General features: G+C 42.2%; 1 protein-coding gene across 1 annotated transcript; it reads right to left on the bottom strand.

Moving 5' to 3' along the window:
- Positions 1-13228: 13228 nt before the first annotated feature.
- Positions 13229-14194, bottom strand: LOC101526376 (tumor necrosis factor ligand superfamily member 11-like). Its single transcript, XM_036495345.2, has one exon. It carries the CDS (start codon positions 14192-14194, stop codon positions 13229-13231), a length of 966 nt encoding a protein of 321 aa, XP_036351238.2.
- Positions 14195-16781: the final 2587 nt, after the last annotated feature.

The raw sequence follows: 16781 nt of genomic DNA, 5'->3' as shown, positions 1-16781 counted from the left end.
GCAATTGATTCCTATTTTCTAAAAAAATTTTAATCCATTTTATTGTGCTGTTATTTTTATATTTTTTTTTTTGTAGGATTCACTGAGTGAAACTGTGTAGGTCTTTAGTGATCCCCAAGAAATGATTTTTTTTAAAGGAATGTGATTTCTTTAAAAAATCTGGCACTATTAAAGACTTTTCACTTTCCATGTCAATTATCTAGATTTTGTGCTTTTGAAGAAAACACACATTTCACATAAATTAGCAAAACTGTTAGCACAAAAATATTCCACTTTTACTCTAAAATGCTAGAAGTATACTATGGAGTATATACCCAAAAGAAATGAAATTCATCTGTCACCTGTTGCAAGGCTTTTGAGTAGACCCAAGATATGGAATTAGGTGACCATCAACATAAGAAGAAAATATGACACACATGTAATGGGATAATACCAACCATTAAAAACATTGGAATCTTGCTATTGCCACAACATTGAGTAAAACCTGGAGAACAGTATGAGAGGTGGACATATTCATTAGAGAAAGAGAAACACTGCATGATCTCAACTGTAGATGAACCCTAAAAAACCAGATGCCATCAGAGAGTAGAGCAGTGGTTACCAAAGGGTGGGAAGAGGTGGACGGGGGAACTGAGTCTACTGGTACAATTCATAGAAGGCACAAGTTTTGGTTTTCTACTGTGAGTAAAGTAGGATATAAAGGATATAAATTGATGCATATTCTTAGTTATCCTAATTTGATCATCACATAACATATATCAAACATCACACTTCATAATTATGTAGGTGTCAATTAAAAGTAAGTAAAATACTTAAGTCCAGGAATAGGTAAAGAAAATTGGGAAAACTATAGTCTAAATTAGTGGTTCAGAAAATATGAAACCTTAATGACATCAACTAGCTTTATATATGCTCGGTCACAGCAAGGCTGTATAATGGTTTTCTATCAAGACTATGATCGGTCCCGGCGGTGTGGCCTAGTGGCTAAAGTCCTCGCCTTGAAAGCCCCAGAATCCCACATGGGCGCCGGTTCTAATCCCGGCAGCTCCACTTCCCATCCAGCTCCCTGCTTCTGGCCTGGGAAAGCAGTCGAGGACGGCCCAATGCTTTGGGACCCTGCACCCGCGTGGGAGACCCGGAAGAGGTTCCTGGTTCCCGGCTTTGGATTGGCACAGCACCGGACATTGCGGCTCACTTGGGGAGTGAGTCATCGGACGGAAGATCTTCCTCTCTGTCTCTCCTCCTCTCTGTATATCTGGCTTTGTAATAAAATAAAATGAATAAATCTTTAAAAAAAAAGACTATGATCATTAGTTTTACAACAAAGAATAAATATCGCTGAAGTCACATTTGCATACAAAAGTATTCTAAGAACAGAGACATTTTCGCAGACTGAAGGGATCACTGGGACAACCCAGAGTTCCAAGTGGCCTTGCTTGTACAGTTGACCATTGGTCTTGGCTGCCGGGGGGAATCCAGTGAAGATTGTATCCACCATGGTTCTTGATTCCTTAATGTATTTTAAATTTTACTTAGTTGTGATTTGTAGATGCAATTGTATGAACATGAAGATATTGCCTTCCCCCCTTTTCAGTTTTTTAGATAATATTTCAAATTCACATTACAGAGAAAAGGCTTAATACTTCACTGAATAGAAAGCTTAGCAATTCTTTTCTAAATGAACCTTATGGAGTTGCTCGTGCTTCCCCATATCCCAGAAGCAAGGTTCTAGAACAGATTAGTCTAAGAGGACAACTAGGCTAAGAAGATTCACGTGCATATCTGTTGATGTTCCATTGGCCACAAAAAGCTCAGACTGGGGGAGGTGACTACACATGGTTGTAAGCAGCAGGGAGTACGGGTCCTGCGGCAGCCAGTCAGTCTACCACACCCATCTCAGGGAGTGTTTGCACCAGGTCACATTCAGCATCCCAAATCTCACATTTGCTACTTTATTCATGCACGAATTGATCCAGATAATCATTTTATACAAACTTTGAAAGAAATCCTAACTAATAGATGTAACTCAAAATCCACAAATATACCTGGACCAGGTCCTTGGGCTAGAGTAAACACAACAAGCTAGCAGTCTCCTGGTGATCAAAGAGCCACAAAAAAAAAAAAAAAAAAAAAAAAAAAAGAGAGAGAGAGAGAAACTTATCAAAAGGATAGTGAAAGTAAGCCAATGACATGTAGCATGCTCATCATCAAGTCAAAGTACATTTCCATTTCTCCTTTGTTTTGTAAAGTGATTTTTTTTTTTACTTCTAGGATTTATTTACCTGAAAGGCAGAGTCCTCAGTTTTTCTCCCAAATGGACGCAACAGCTGGAGCTGAATGAGCCTGAATCCATGAACTTCTGCTTTTCTCGCCCACATAGGTCCAGGAACCCAAGAACTTGGGCCATATTTCACCGTTTTCCCAAGTCATTTAGCATGGATCTAAAATGGAGCAGCTGGGATTGGAACCAGCATGAGACATCAGCATCACAGGTAGAGGTTTCATTTGCTAAGCCAGTCGCAGTGCTGGCCCCATACTTTCCATCTTAATCACTTCAAGTGACCTAATAAGCTTGTAATGCTGGACAGAGAAAGCAGATTTTACCTTCTAACTTCTTTTCTGAAGCACTTCATATGGTTTCATGCAATTATTATTTCAAAATTAAATACTAACAAATTACCAAGGACACATCATTCACTAGGTTTACTTAGCGATTTCTGGATGAAATTCAAGGACACTGGCCTCAACAGCAAAACATATACATAATAATAAATAGCTGATTAGTCACCCCAAGGGCTAATCACATTCAATTTTTGATGCTTCTTCTGAACACTGGTTGTAAAAATTTGTATTTTTGTACATGCCTCAAATTCCTAACAGAATTGTACCCCATATGGGCATAAAATTTGAAAGGAAGTGTTCGAAAACCTCACTCTGACATCACTCATTAGAACGTTAGGAAAATATAGAAATACCATAGATGGGAGAACGGATCAATGGCGAAGGCTGCGACTAGAGAAAGGATGAAGGCCTGTGACGTGCCGAGAGAGGAAGGATGAAGGGTTGTGGGCAAGCACAGGGTAGGCCAGTCAACGGAACTTGGCTGGGGGACTGTGTTAGGTATGGGGAACAAAAAGAGTGAGCAAAGGTGATTCCAAACTTTTAGTTAGGAAAAATTTTTTAAGATTTTATTTATCTTTATTGGAAAGGCAGATATACAGAAAGAGGGAAAGACAGAGAAAGCAAGTTCTTCTGTTTGCTGATTCACTCCAAGTAGCTGCAACAGCCAGAGCTGCACCGATCCAAAGCCAGGAGCCTCTTCCAGGTCTCCCACGTGGGTGCAGTGTCCCAAGACTTTGGGCCGTCCTCAACTGCTTTCCCAGGCAACAAGCAGGGAGCTGGATGGGAAGTGGAGCTGCCGGGATTAGAACCAGCACCCATATGGGATCCTGGTGCTTTCAAAATGAGGACTTTAGCCATTAGGCTACTGTACTGGGTCCTAGTTAGGAAATTAAGAAGTGGAACTATAGGGGGAAAAACATGTAAAGTAAGGGGAAAAGATAAGGATGATGAGTTATTGGTAGGATGTGTTCAATTCCAAGTGTATCTATCACCAAACTGACATTTCTTTTAATTCCCACCACATGCCAGCCACCATTCTAAGCTCTAGGCTCTGTAGATTCTAAAACACATTTTTTGTCCTCTGAGAGCTTATGTTCTGGAGAGAGGCCCACTATGACCTTATCAGCAAAGATGGTCATTTCTTTCTTTTTTTTTTAGGCAATTAACATTTTTTCCCATTTTTAATTTTATTTTTGATAATCTTTACATAGTTAATTAGGGCACAAAGGTTCAAGGGCTACAGGAAAGTGGGTAAGACTATCATTTCCACATTTTTTTTCTATATCTGGGATAAATGGGGAGGTAAAGGGAGAAGCCCCACCCAGTCTCCCACCCATCCCAGGTCCCCTATGTGGGGTATACTCCAAGGGTCCTGCTCAAGTGGCTTTGATAGTTCAACAGTTATGAATTGCTGCCAGTCTTGCCATTCCAAGCATGATGAGGTCGTTGAGGAATCCTCTGATTGACATAGTTCATCTTAGAGTCTCCATTTGCCCTGTTTTTCACTGCAAACATATGGCTGGGGTAGTTGATTTGTTCTGTCCTTTGTCTCTTCATGGTTAGGGTTCTGAGTCTGGCAGTTTGATTGGAGAGATCCCTAAAGAAACTTTGTCTGAGGTGAACCCAGACCACGTTCTTGTGTGTACTTGCAAGTACAGGGCCTGGCACAGTCCACCACCCCAATCAGCTGGTAGTTACAATTGCTGGGTCGGTTCCATTTCCAGCCCTGTCTTCCACTGGAACCAATGGGTGTTGCAGTCCAGCCTGGTTCTGCTCAGCACAGACTCAGCCCTCACATAAACCAGTGTGAGCTGCAGCCTAGTCGGAGCGAAGATGGTCATTTCTAATAGTGTTAATGACAATAGTAATACATACAGAGGTTATGAAGAAAACAAGAAGAAAGGGTGAGAAGGAGGGATTAGGCAGGAAAATGAGAAAAATGAGCTTGCTCAGAGACAGTCTTGGAGGAAGGCATTCCAGGCAGAGGGAATGATAAGTGGAAAGATGTTGTTTGTATGTGTATATATTTAAATCATTCACTCACTCATTATTCTCTTGTTGTTTGAAAGGTAGAGCAACAGAAGGAGGTGAAGGAAAAGAGGGAAGAAAACACAGAGATACAGAGAGGAAAAAAAAACTTCATGCATTAGTGCACTCCCCAAATGCTCACATTAGCGGGCATGACGCCAGGCTGAAGTTCAGGCTGAAGCCAGGAACCCAGCACTTCAACTGGGTCTCCCAGGTAGGGGCAGGGACCCAAGCACCTCAGCCATCAACTGTGGCTTTCCTGATTGCACATTAGCAGAAAATTGTATCCTAAGCAGCAGAGCTAGGACTAAAACTAGATATTCCAATATGGGAGACAAGTTCTCAACCAGAACAGCTTCATTGTTTCACCAAATTAGATTTTTTAAAATTGGAAAATCAGACTTACAAAACGAAGAAGATACAGAGAGAAAGATCCTCCATTTGCTGGTTCACTCCAAGTGATTACAATGGCTGGAGCCGATCCAATCTGAAACCAGAAGCCAGGATCCTCTCCCCGGTCTCCCACATGGGTGCAAGGTCCCAAGGCTTTGGGCCGTCCTCTACTGCTTTCCTAAGCCACAGGAAGGGAGCTGGATGGGAAGCGAAATAGCTGAGACATGAACTGGTGCCCACATGGGATCCTAGCAGATGCAAGGTGAGGATTTAGCTACTAGGCTACATGGCAGACCTGTAAGCATACATTTTGATTCACCTAGTCTGGAAAAGCATTGGCAACTGTGCTTTTAAAAAACTCTCTACATGATGTCCCCTGCAGGTCCCAATGGACTGCCATATCCTCTGTGTGAATCTAGGCCTGCCATCCACTGCTCCATCTTTTCCATTGAGGAGGGCATCCCAGGCCACTCAACCCAGGCCGCACTGGATCCCTCACCCATAGGATTCATGGACCAGCACGCACTGCACAAGGACCCAGGACAGGCGGCCCAACACTCCCCCACCCCCAGGATTCACAGGCCTGGCACCAACTGTGCAAGTAGACCTAAGGACCCAGGCCAGGCAATGTGGGTCCTGCCAGACCCCCTGCCTATGGGGCTCACAGACCCAGTACCCCCAATGCAGCTAGGCCAAAGGACCCATGCCAGGTAGCCCAGGCCCAACCAGACCTCTGCCCCCATCACTCACAGACCCAGTACTCAGTGCTCATGCAGGCCAAGGACCCAGGGCAGAAGACCTGGGCCCTGCTGGACCCCACACCCCAGGTGCTCATAGACCCAGCCACCCTCTATACAGCCAGACTTAGGGATCTAGGCCAGGCATCCCAGGATCTCTGCTAGATGCCCTGCCACTGAGGCTCATGGATCCAGCACTTCCCTACATATTTTTAACAACAACAACAACAAAAACAGAATAGGCTAGGTGACTCTGCTGGCACACTGGTATGGTTAACACAGATTTGGAGTTAAACAGTTCCAGGATGCCCAGCAGCTATTAACTGCTTTCCTCCCAGAAGTGTAACACTTGCCTAGGTACAATGCAACCTAGGCCATTGCCCACAGCCTGGGGGAGTTCTTTTTAGTTCTTATTAATTCTTAATAAACTTTATTATCAAAAGTATATATTTTGACTTTTTTTTACTTTTCCATGTATGTTTTAATCATTTCTCGATGGGACTAGGATTCAGGTTAGGATTAGGAGTGTAAGATAGTTAAAATAGTTTATGTAGAGAATGGAACAAGTAAAGGAGACTATTCTTACTAAAGAGCCAGCAGGAAGTAGGACAGCCACATGCCCATTAACAGAGTCAAATGGCAAATAACCATGGTGGGGACAGACATCAGGCCCTGCTGATCAATGTCTACCAGTCATGCCCACTGAATGACCTAGCTGAATGCCTTCTCTAATCTAAAACCTTAATCTCATTTCTTAAAGCGGAGAGCGACAGTCTAAATGCCTTAATATCTCGGTGGGATGGCGGTGCAGCTGCATCAAGTGTAACACCTGCACCTGTCTGACGGGAGATGACTAATAGGTGAGGCTGTATGCATGTGAGAATGAGGACAGGAGAACTTTCTTTCTTCTCTCGATTTTGTGATAAAATTAAAGCTGTTCTAAAAACCAAACCTGATTACTTTTTAGAAGTGGCATCAGTAGAGTGGTGCAACTGAAATAGAAGAGACTTGGAATCTCATAGCTAGAGCAATCCCAGTGAGATATGGATAGTGGTTCCTAGTGGTTCCCTAAATACCTTCCCAGATTCCCAGACCTCAAGCCATAGCCTTATTTCATTCTCATCTTTCTCTCACTTCCATTATCCAATCTACCAAACAGCAATGGCTGAATCTTCAAAATCTGTGTGAAGACAATGGCTTCTATCTCCATGACCCTGCCCACCTCCTCTTCTAACTTTAATGCAGTAATTTCCTAAGGGGACCCCTTGCCTCTCTGCTTTGAGTCCCTTGAGTCTGTTTTCAGTACAGGAGCCGAGTGAGCCTGTTAAATACAGTTCTGTCAGAGGTCCTATCTTCCTAAGTCTTCCCATCTCAGAGGACAACCCAACAGCCTTACATGGCTGACATGATCCCATATTTTGTCTCCTTTGCTGCCCCGCGGTCTCTTTCCCTTCTTGCCCTGTCCTGGCTTCACCCACAGCACTTCTTGACTGCATCAGCCACTCACTGGCTTCTGCTTCCTGTCCTTGCTTCCTTGATGCTCTCCCACGTGGCTCACACCCTCCTTTTCGCCAGATCCTTTTGGTGATTCTTCCCCTAACTGAAATACCAACAGCTTTCCAGGATGTTTGCTGTCACCTTTCACGTATGTTTTCTACATAGCATTTTTCATTACTTGGCATTTTATGTCTGTATGGTTTATTATTATTACTATTACTACCCATTGTTTCTTCTCTACAATGTAAACCTCATGAGATCAGGCACAATGATCAGCTTCCCGCTACATCCTCAGTACATAGTATCTTGCATATGCCAGGCATTTTAAATGATTTGTTGAATTAATTCAGGAGCTTATAAATGGAAGAAATGTCCATATTTTTTAAAGGCGAATGTGAACAATGAATTAAAAAGGGAGAGATGGAGTCTACCAAGTGTTTCCTAGTATAGTTGTTCCCACATACTTTCAGAGCAAGCAGCACCTATTGCTTTTATTGATTAAAGTAATTCTTGTTCCTTCTGATTATTGTTACCAGCTGATCCACCTGATGTTTTGTATTTTTCATTTATATTTGACTTTTAAAGCCTCATTTTCTTAGTGTAAATATTTTATGAACTGAATTAAATTTTACAATACATGGAGTTGATTCTAAACTACAACAAAGCCTAATTGTAGGAACTATTTGTCTTTCCGTTGGCTATTTTTGATGCCTTTGCTTGAAAAAAAAAAAAAACCACTTTACCCTCTCAAGGACTTAGCCACAAAGCACTTGTCAAGTTTATCAAACTCAGGTAAACTTTCCAAACTAATTTTATCATTAGCTTACAGTCAAAGCAAATTACAAACAGGCCAAGCATATTTTTGCTAAGGCTTCAATTTACTACCACTAAGGTATGCAACAAAATGAGAAATCACTTTGTCTTTTTGCTCAGGGCTTTACCAAAAATGAAACAGATTAAATAACCTTTACTGAGTAATAGATGAAAACATCCAGCATTTTACAGCTTTTTTGCAGCACCATCAAGCAAAGAAAAACATAGGTAACACTATAATTAAGCAGCGCTATTGACAGTTTCATTTTTGTGCTTATTTATTGTGAACACCATAGTTGAGAACAATGAGGGCATCTTGGAATACTCCATGGAACCACTTGACAGAGGAACCAGGGTTCCAAATTTTGCAATAACCTTATACATGCATGTGCATGCACACAACACACACTCACTGGAATTTATAGCTCATTATAATGCATCTACACATTACAACTGCAACTACTTTCTGTTTACAGTGTTTTTATCATCTCCATCAGCTCCTAAAACTGTCTTGTTTAGTCAGAAAGTCAAAAGAATTTGGAAATATAAACTGGGAGCCTTCAAGGACAAAGAACATTAAGGGTCAGCCTGCTTGTGAGCTTTGTAGCAAAGAAAGCAGACAAGAGGCTAAAAGTTGTCTGTTCTTGCTATTAAGAACCTTCAAGGTTACATCTCATTGCAGGTCTCCGGGACCAGTCTCTATGGGAACTGCAAAACATCAACACAACTTTGACACAGACTGTTCCCCCCACCAAATACAACCAACTACTTATAGCATGTTTGATTTGGAGCAAATCTTTCATAGCTACACTATTTTTATAGGCCCATTTTTATTCCTATTCTTTCCTAAAACAGGGCTAGGGTTAACACTTCTGTTCAGCCAGTCCTTATACTAGAGCTAGAATCATTGGCATAAGGGATATAGTATCAGAAATAGCCAAATGGTAAAGAATAAAAAGCCTAGCAATAAGCCCAATACACACACATGTGCACGTGTGTGCTTGTATGTTTAATACATGGAGGGCAAATCAAAGAAAAGTACAAATTACTTATTTCAGTGCTAACTTGTATTCATGTTAGAAAAAAAAAATAGCCACATACCTACCTCACAGCCTGTGCTAAAGCACATTTCAAATGGTCCCAAGGCCTTAGGAGTATTGGTAAGGTCTCTAAGGGACTTTTTTTGGACTTGGGATGCAGAATGACTTTCTAAGTATTATATGAAATGGGAAAATGACAGCACTGATGCATAAAATTTTATGAATATTAGATGTAGACTAAGTAAAATAAAAAAGGAAATTAGTGGAAAAATACATACATACATGTGGTTGACAAAGAATTTAAATCACTACCATATACTAATAGAAAAACAGACTTAACAAAATACTAATGAGTAAAACACCTCTCAATCCCTAGTTTTCCCTCTTGAAAAATGGGGATAATTATGAAAATTTTAGCATTGGCTTTGCAATGAAAGTCTGCAATAAAAATGACTGTTCTGTATGTCTATATGTGTATACACAGCAGTGTACATAACCAAAGTCTACTGCTTTTCTGAGGACTGTCATGAACAGGAAATCCAGGATCCCAGGGAATTCCTGAGTCTTGGGCAAACTAAAACAGTTGGTCACTCTACTACATACATTCACAGCAAAAGACTAGAAGAACATGCACCAAGGCCTTAATGATATTTAAGTTTGGGAAGAAAAAAAAAATCAGAGTACCTTTACTGTCTTTTTCATGCTTCAATGTATGTGTATGTATATATATTTACTGTTTTCTACAAATCTATGTGTTGGTTTTAGGATAAGGATGATCTATTCTAATTTCATGTTTAAAAACTTCAATATATGGCCCGGCAGCGTGGCCTAGCTGCTAAAGTCCTCATCTTGAACGTGCCAGGATCCCATATGGGCGCCGGTTCTAATCCCAGCAGCTCCACTTCCCATCCAGCTCCCTGCTTGTGGCCTGGGAAAGCAGTCGAGGACGGCCCAAAGCCTTGGGACTCTGCACCCGTGTGGGAGACCTGGAAGACGTTCCTGGTTCCTGGCTTTGGATCGGCGCAGCACCGGACATTGTGGCTCACTTGGGGAGTGAATCATGGGATGGAAGATCTTCCTTTATGTCTCTCCTCCTCTCTGTATATCTGACTTTGTAATAAAAATAAATTTTTTAAAAAACTTCAATATAGATCTAGACACTGAGTATCTGAAATTTTTTCCAAAATAGTGGCTGAGTCAAATATTAACAATTCATACTGTGCGAGAAAATCTTTAGGGGCCCGGCGCAGTGGCTTAGCAACTAAAGTCCTTGCCTTAAACACGCCAGGATCATATATGGGCGCTAGTTCTAATCCTGAAGCCCCGCTTCCCATCCAGCTCCCTGCTTGTGGCCTGGGAAAGCAGTTGAAAACAGCATGAAGCCTTGGTACCCTGTACCCATGTGGGAGATCTGGAAGAAGCTCCTGGCTCCTGGTTTCAGATCACCTCAGTTCTGGCCATTGTGGCTGCTTGGGGAGTGAATTAGCAGACGGAAGATCTTCCTTTCTTTCTGTCTCTTCTCCTCTCTGTAAATTTGACTTTACAATAAAAATAAATAAATCTTAAAAAATAAGAAAATCTTCAGGGCTACAGATAAGTGCCTAAGTTTGCCAGAACTGCAAAAAAATGATCCCTGTGCCTATTTTCTTATTTTGGCAATTAGCATGGGAAATACACCATAAACTGCTGTGACCAAAGGCAGCTTACACAGTTATATTACCACACAATGGTTTCAATGCTGTCAGGAATAACTGAAGATTCTCCATGTGTCTGTTCTACTTAACACAAGGGCATTTATGTTGTTATCATTTCAAAGACCATCATGACTCACATGGTCAGACTCTGTCAGGATTATATGATTATGGGATGAAGTTGGCAGCCTAACGGTAGATATTGTGATTTACATTTAAATAGTATTTTGAAATTTTTATCCTTGAAATTTGAGGTATTCCTAATTTAAAAACCTGTTTTGAAACATATGTGTGTGTTTATGTGTGTGTGGGAGGGGGGTGACCCAAACATTTTGGTGAGAAGAAAAAGACTGTTCATTATTCTTTCAGTACCCAAGACTCTTGGGAGCTACGAGTCGCCTGGAAGGCAGATGTGGAAGAGGAGGAGCACCCCCGAGGCAGGCGGGCTCGCCTTGCGACCAGGAGCAGCTTCACATCCACACAAAGGCTCGTCACTACCAGAGGGATGGGCTCACATTGTCTGAGTGTCTTCTGGCAAGATGTGAATGGCTCAACTAGTCCTTCCAGCTTGTGGGTACTTCCACATGAGTTGCAGAATGTCTCAGTTGTTAGAAAAATATCTTTTGTTTTTAGACAATGGACTAGTTCAACATAGCCTCTGATGTGCTACCTTGGTGTTTCAGAAAGCACACACAGACATACACACACCCCATGCAGGACCTCCTGACCACAAAGCTGTAACTTGGCCCTTTTCAGAAACCTGGGCTCTCAGATTCAGATAGCTACCAGCATTATAACTGCTAATTCAGCCCTCATTCCATATGTATTCACTCTCATCATTTAGAGCTAAGCACCATTTTAAGCCTTTGCCATCTTATTGTCTCAGCCCATCTCTGGAGAATTATTTGCCCTTATCAGAGTTGGCTGGGACTGTGGCGCCCAAAGCAAGCACCCAGGATTGTGTTACTGCCACATAAACACTCTAGTGTTGTCAAAGAAAAAGGGTTTCTTTTTAGCAATTGAAGTCACTTAGAAGCAAATGGAAATTTGGGCTATTTGCTTTCCAAAAATCAAGCAAAGCCAAATTGCACACAAGAACATGGTTCTTCTCTCAGCAAAAGCATATCTTCCAGTTGCCCCTCCTTTCTCACTCTCCCACTCAACCTCCACCCCTCCATCTACAAACAGATAGAATACCTCCAGGGAGATTTGCAAAAATTCATGCAAAAAACATCACTTTACATCCACTATTAGGATTTTTTTGGGTAAAAATGATTGTCAAGAATAGGCACCTTGTGGCAGACACTCACAGAGGATTTTTTTTTTCTATCAATTTATTTTTGTACCAAAAAAAGTTAACATTCAAAGGTGATGCTTTTATTGTACAGTACAAAATAACTTCCACTAGTTTAAAAACTGGATTTTTTGCAGATAATAGCTAATAACTTTTTTATTTAAAAAAAGCCACGTTTATAATTTGCAGCACTCATAGGAAAAAAAACACCTGTTCAATAGTTATAAATACTCCTGACAGTTTTCAGTAGCCCATTTTGTACCATTTTGGCAATGTCAACTTTCTAAAGTCAATTAGCTTCTAAATTTGAGAACCAACATCCTGGTAACGAACATCCTGCTTATTATTCTATGCATCTATTTTAATTTTCTTTGTACAGGTTTGACAAGTCTGGAAAAACCTATTAAAGTTAAAATGAATGAAGAAATATACTACATTTGGTATCAGAAAACAAATGTTCCCCACTTTTTTAGAATATTTCCCCAAGGGATTTACAAAGTGCACCAGTTAAATACATCTGTACATGAAAAAACCTTAAATATGTCAACAAGTGAGACAATTTTAAATATTCTGAGTCAAATACTATAGCAGAAATATAATTTACAATATTTGCACAGGAAATATATCTGAAATATAACCTTAGATATTGTATAAAAATACATATATTTTCTCTCCTTGTTAGAAAAAAAGTATTTGTTTGCAGGTTCCAGCACAATGTAACAATCCAAAAGAACTTAACCCTCCAGATGGTCACTCCACTCCAGCTGCAAAGTGGCTCAAAACCACAGGTGAGCTTCCAAGAACTAAATCCTCCCACAACCCACATGTAGTTCTTCATAGGCATCCATCATTGCTCCACTCTGGTTTAATTCTAGGAATTCATTGCAAAATCATAAAACCATTGTGCCACATATTAGGAGTCCAACATAGCCTACTGGCTCTGAATATTGTAGTCCATGCTCTCCCTGAGGTCAAGAGCCTGAGCAGTCTTGTGCCATGTGGGCCATGTCTCTTAGTAATCGCATCCACGTATATACATTTTCCTTGTCTTCTGGAAAAAAAAGTCCCCAAACATCTAGGAAACGTATAATCAGGTGCCACAAAGAGTAGGGCTCAATCAACATCTCGAACTTTAAAAGCCCCAAAGTATGTTGCATCTTGGTCTGGATCCAGAAGAGAAGGGTTGGACACTTCTACACTTATTTCCTCACCTGATCGTAACTTAAAAAATCCCCCAACATTTATGGAATAAAAATAAAATTCGGAATTCCCTGACCAGTACTTGGTACTCCCTCCTTTCATGAGAGTGTGAGAGCTCGGGATTTTGATGCTGGTCTTTGTGACATACACCATCAGCTGCAGATACTCTGTCGCCAGGTCTCCAGAAGTTTCATGATGGCGAAAGCAAATGTTGGCATACAGGTAATAAAAGCCATCTTGATTAACAATCAGTTTTCCATTGCTGAAAGTCATGTTGGAGATTTTGGCCCAACCTCGATCATGGTACCAAGAGGAAAGACTCACTTTATGGGAACCTGATGGGATGTTGGTACCGTTAATAGTGAGATGAGCAAAAGGTTGAGTTTCGAGCTTGCCTTTCTTGGACAGGTCAAACCATAAGTCTCCCACTGTAGCTTTCTCTGCTCTAGTGTGTTGCTGTGACCCAACAAAATGCTGTAATTCCTTTTGCACAGCGCCTTGAAAAGCCTGTTTAAGTCTCCTACATGACTCAGGCATTAATTTCGTGTCTTGACTCTCCAGAGTAGCATCTTGTGAATCCTCATTTTCGTGGAGTTGCAAAATTCTATAAATGCAGTGAGTACCATCTGCAGATGTTCTATTAGGATCCATCTGCGCTTGGAAGTACAGCAACAGGGCGATGCTGCACACCACCTGGCCCAGCCCCAGCACCAAGAGCGCCACAAACATGGAGCGGGAGGCGGTGGGGGGCTGGTGCGGGGCTGTCGGCAAGGGCTGTGGGGCGTGCAAGGGGCCCTCCTCCGGGGCACCGGGGCCACGGCTGCCCATCTCCTCGGAGCCTTGCAGGTGCTTGGTGTGGTCTCGGCTGGCGCGGCGCATGGCACTCAGCCCGCACGCTCTGGGGTGCTTCGTCCTGGTGCTGTCCAAACTCCAAAGGCAGCGGCCGGGCCAGGTGGGGGCCTGGACGTGAGACACTTATTCACTCACTTGCTTCCTCGGTGGTTCCTGGGCGTGCAGTCAGAGGATCTTGATGGGGCACATGGGCTGGCAGCAAGCAGTACTCTGCACTGGTAGCAGAGAATCTGAAGGAAAAGTAGGCACGGGAACCCAACAGCTTGTACAACCAATACCCACACAGGCACGCTCGGGCTCGCATCAAACTCAGAAAGCTGAGACTGAGTAACCCACAGCCCGGTGAAGGGTGGCCAGCTGATCTGCCCTTCCAAAAACCAGGGGCCTGGAAGCATCTCACTTTGGAGTCAACTTCCACCTTCCCAAATTTCCTGGGTCTTGGCAGCATCTCTGGAGCTTTCTTCCCTGCCATCCCAGATATTTCCTTCCTCCTAAATTGTGCAGACATGAGACCCAGCTGTCTCCTATCATGGGCTCTTTCCCAACCACCTTACCTCTGTCTCTTCCTGTGTCTTTTCACACCTCAGAATTTCTCAGGGGCTCTAAGGCGGTTATTTTCATTACTTTGGTCAAATCAAATGGCTTATATATTGGGGGATCTTGACTACACAGCCTCTTCAGCATCCAACAGCCTTCAGATCTGGCAACAAAATAGCCCTTTTCTATTAACTGTGCCCCCTTAAGGCCTGCCACTAACCCACAGAGTGGATGGGGCTCGGGGGCATGCTCTGAGCTGCTGCATTCTGAATCACTGGCAGTGTCATGTAAGCACAGAGGAAAATCAATTTACCATTCAGGCTGCAAAGTGAGTACACCCACCAGAGCTGTGTAAAACAGTCGCAAAGTAATTTGATTGGACAAGGTGTGAGACCTCTGTCATTGTGGCTCAGTGGCTTAAGCAGCTGTCTGCAATGCTGGCATTCCGTATGAACAACTGCTGCTGTAGTGCAGATTAAGATCCCTTGCAGATGCACCATGGAAAGCTGCAGATGATGGCCTAAACGCTTGGGTTCCTGCCACTTACATGGAATTCCTGGCTTCTGGCTCTGGACTGGTTGAGCCATGGCAATTGTAACCATCTGGGGAGTGAGCCAATAGGATGGAAGGTCTGGCTGTCTTGCTTTTTTTCTCTTCCCTGTCCCCTCACAACCCCCCTCCATCTCTGTAACTCTGCTTTTAAGAAAAAAAATCTTCAAAAAAATGGACAAAGGGATCCTCATTGCGCACAAAGAAAGCATATAAAGAAAATCCAAACACAGTTTAATCCAGTAAAGAAAGGAATATGGATCACTGACTTTTAAGCATCTTACTCTGTAGAATGCATCAGAAGTAAAACGTTCCCCTAAAAATCAGTTGATAAAGATGCATTACTTCCTCACGGAGACAGTCACATAAGCAAAGACCAGTTGCTCTGTGCTTGGCATGCAGATTTTAGAACCAGAGGGGGAAAGGGACAGAGGTAAAGAAAAGAGAAAAGGAAGGGAGAGATAGAGAATGTCACAGCATACTTTTCTTGCAAAGCCAAGGGCCTAGAAAAAGACGCCAGACAACAGTCTCAAGCCACTCTGGTTCACAAACAAGGAACAACTACCAATGGCTCTCACAATTCACCAGATTTTCCGTATAGCTTTGAGGAAGGAATCCAGAAAAATCTATAATAAACACATAGTTCTCATTTCAGACCTTTAATCCAGTTATTCTCACTAAAGCTTCCTATTTGGCTCTATGAGCTCAGCTGTTCTCAAAAAAATAAATAAATAAAAGACCGCCTTTGTCAGACCCTCACTCCATCCTGTGAGAGCAGTTCTGGTGGCCTGGTTGGACATTTAATCTAAAATCATAGAAATCCCCATGCCCATCATGCTTATTTATACCTTTGTAGATAGCACGTGGCGAATGCTGGGGTGCTTTTTAAAGGTTTGTTTATTTGAAAGGCAAACAGCGAAAGAGAGGGAGAGAATATGAATGAACACTTTCTAACTGCCGCTTCACCTCGTGAATGTCTGCAAGTATTCAGCTGCCAGGAGCCTGAAACTATCCATGTCTGCCACATGAGTGCAGACCCAAAGGGGGCATCTTTTGCTACTTTCCCAGGCACATTAGTAGGGAACTGGATCAGAAGTGGAGAGCCAGTACGTGACCTAGCACTCCTATGGGATGTTGCCTCATAGGCAGCAGCTTGACCCACTATGCTACACTGCTGGCTGTCATTTGGCATACTTCTGTGTGTTTATATGGATTGATATTTATCCCCAGGAAGACTTCATCACATGCAATGTGGTAACTAAGGATAGACATAATGTATTATGCCCTCAAAGAACTAATACTGTGTAAGATGGAACAAACAAGACCAAAAAAAGTATGAATTAAATAGTGACATAATGATTAAGAAATAGCTCAGGACTTGTGGTAACAGATGGGAAATTCAAGGAGAAATTCCACTACAATGAGATATTCTTACAAGAAGAGGTTAACTGTTCTTAATGGGTCTTGTTGGTTGCTTTGGATCTAGCCCCTTTACCTCTTTCAGAACCAGATCTCTGGGTGCTGGGCA

This window comes from Ochotona princeps, chromosome 10 (assembly GCF_030435755.1).
Source record: "Ochotona princeps isolate mOchPri1 chromosome 10, mOchPri1.hap1, whole genome shotgun sequence".
NCBI lineage: Eukaryota > Metazoa > Chordata > Mammalia > Lagomorpha > Ochotonidae > Ochotona > Ochotona princeps.
The sequence above is the reverse complement of the archived record's forward strand: the minus strand, read 5'-3'. Positions and strand labels throughout refer to the sequence as shown.

Excerpts from the sequence above, each read along its gene's own strand:
- LOC101526376 (XM_036495345.2), bottom strand. The coding sequence starts at position 14,194 with ATGCGCCGCGCCAGCCGAGACCACACCAAGCACCTGCAAGGCTCCGAG.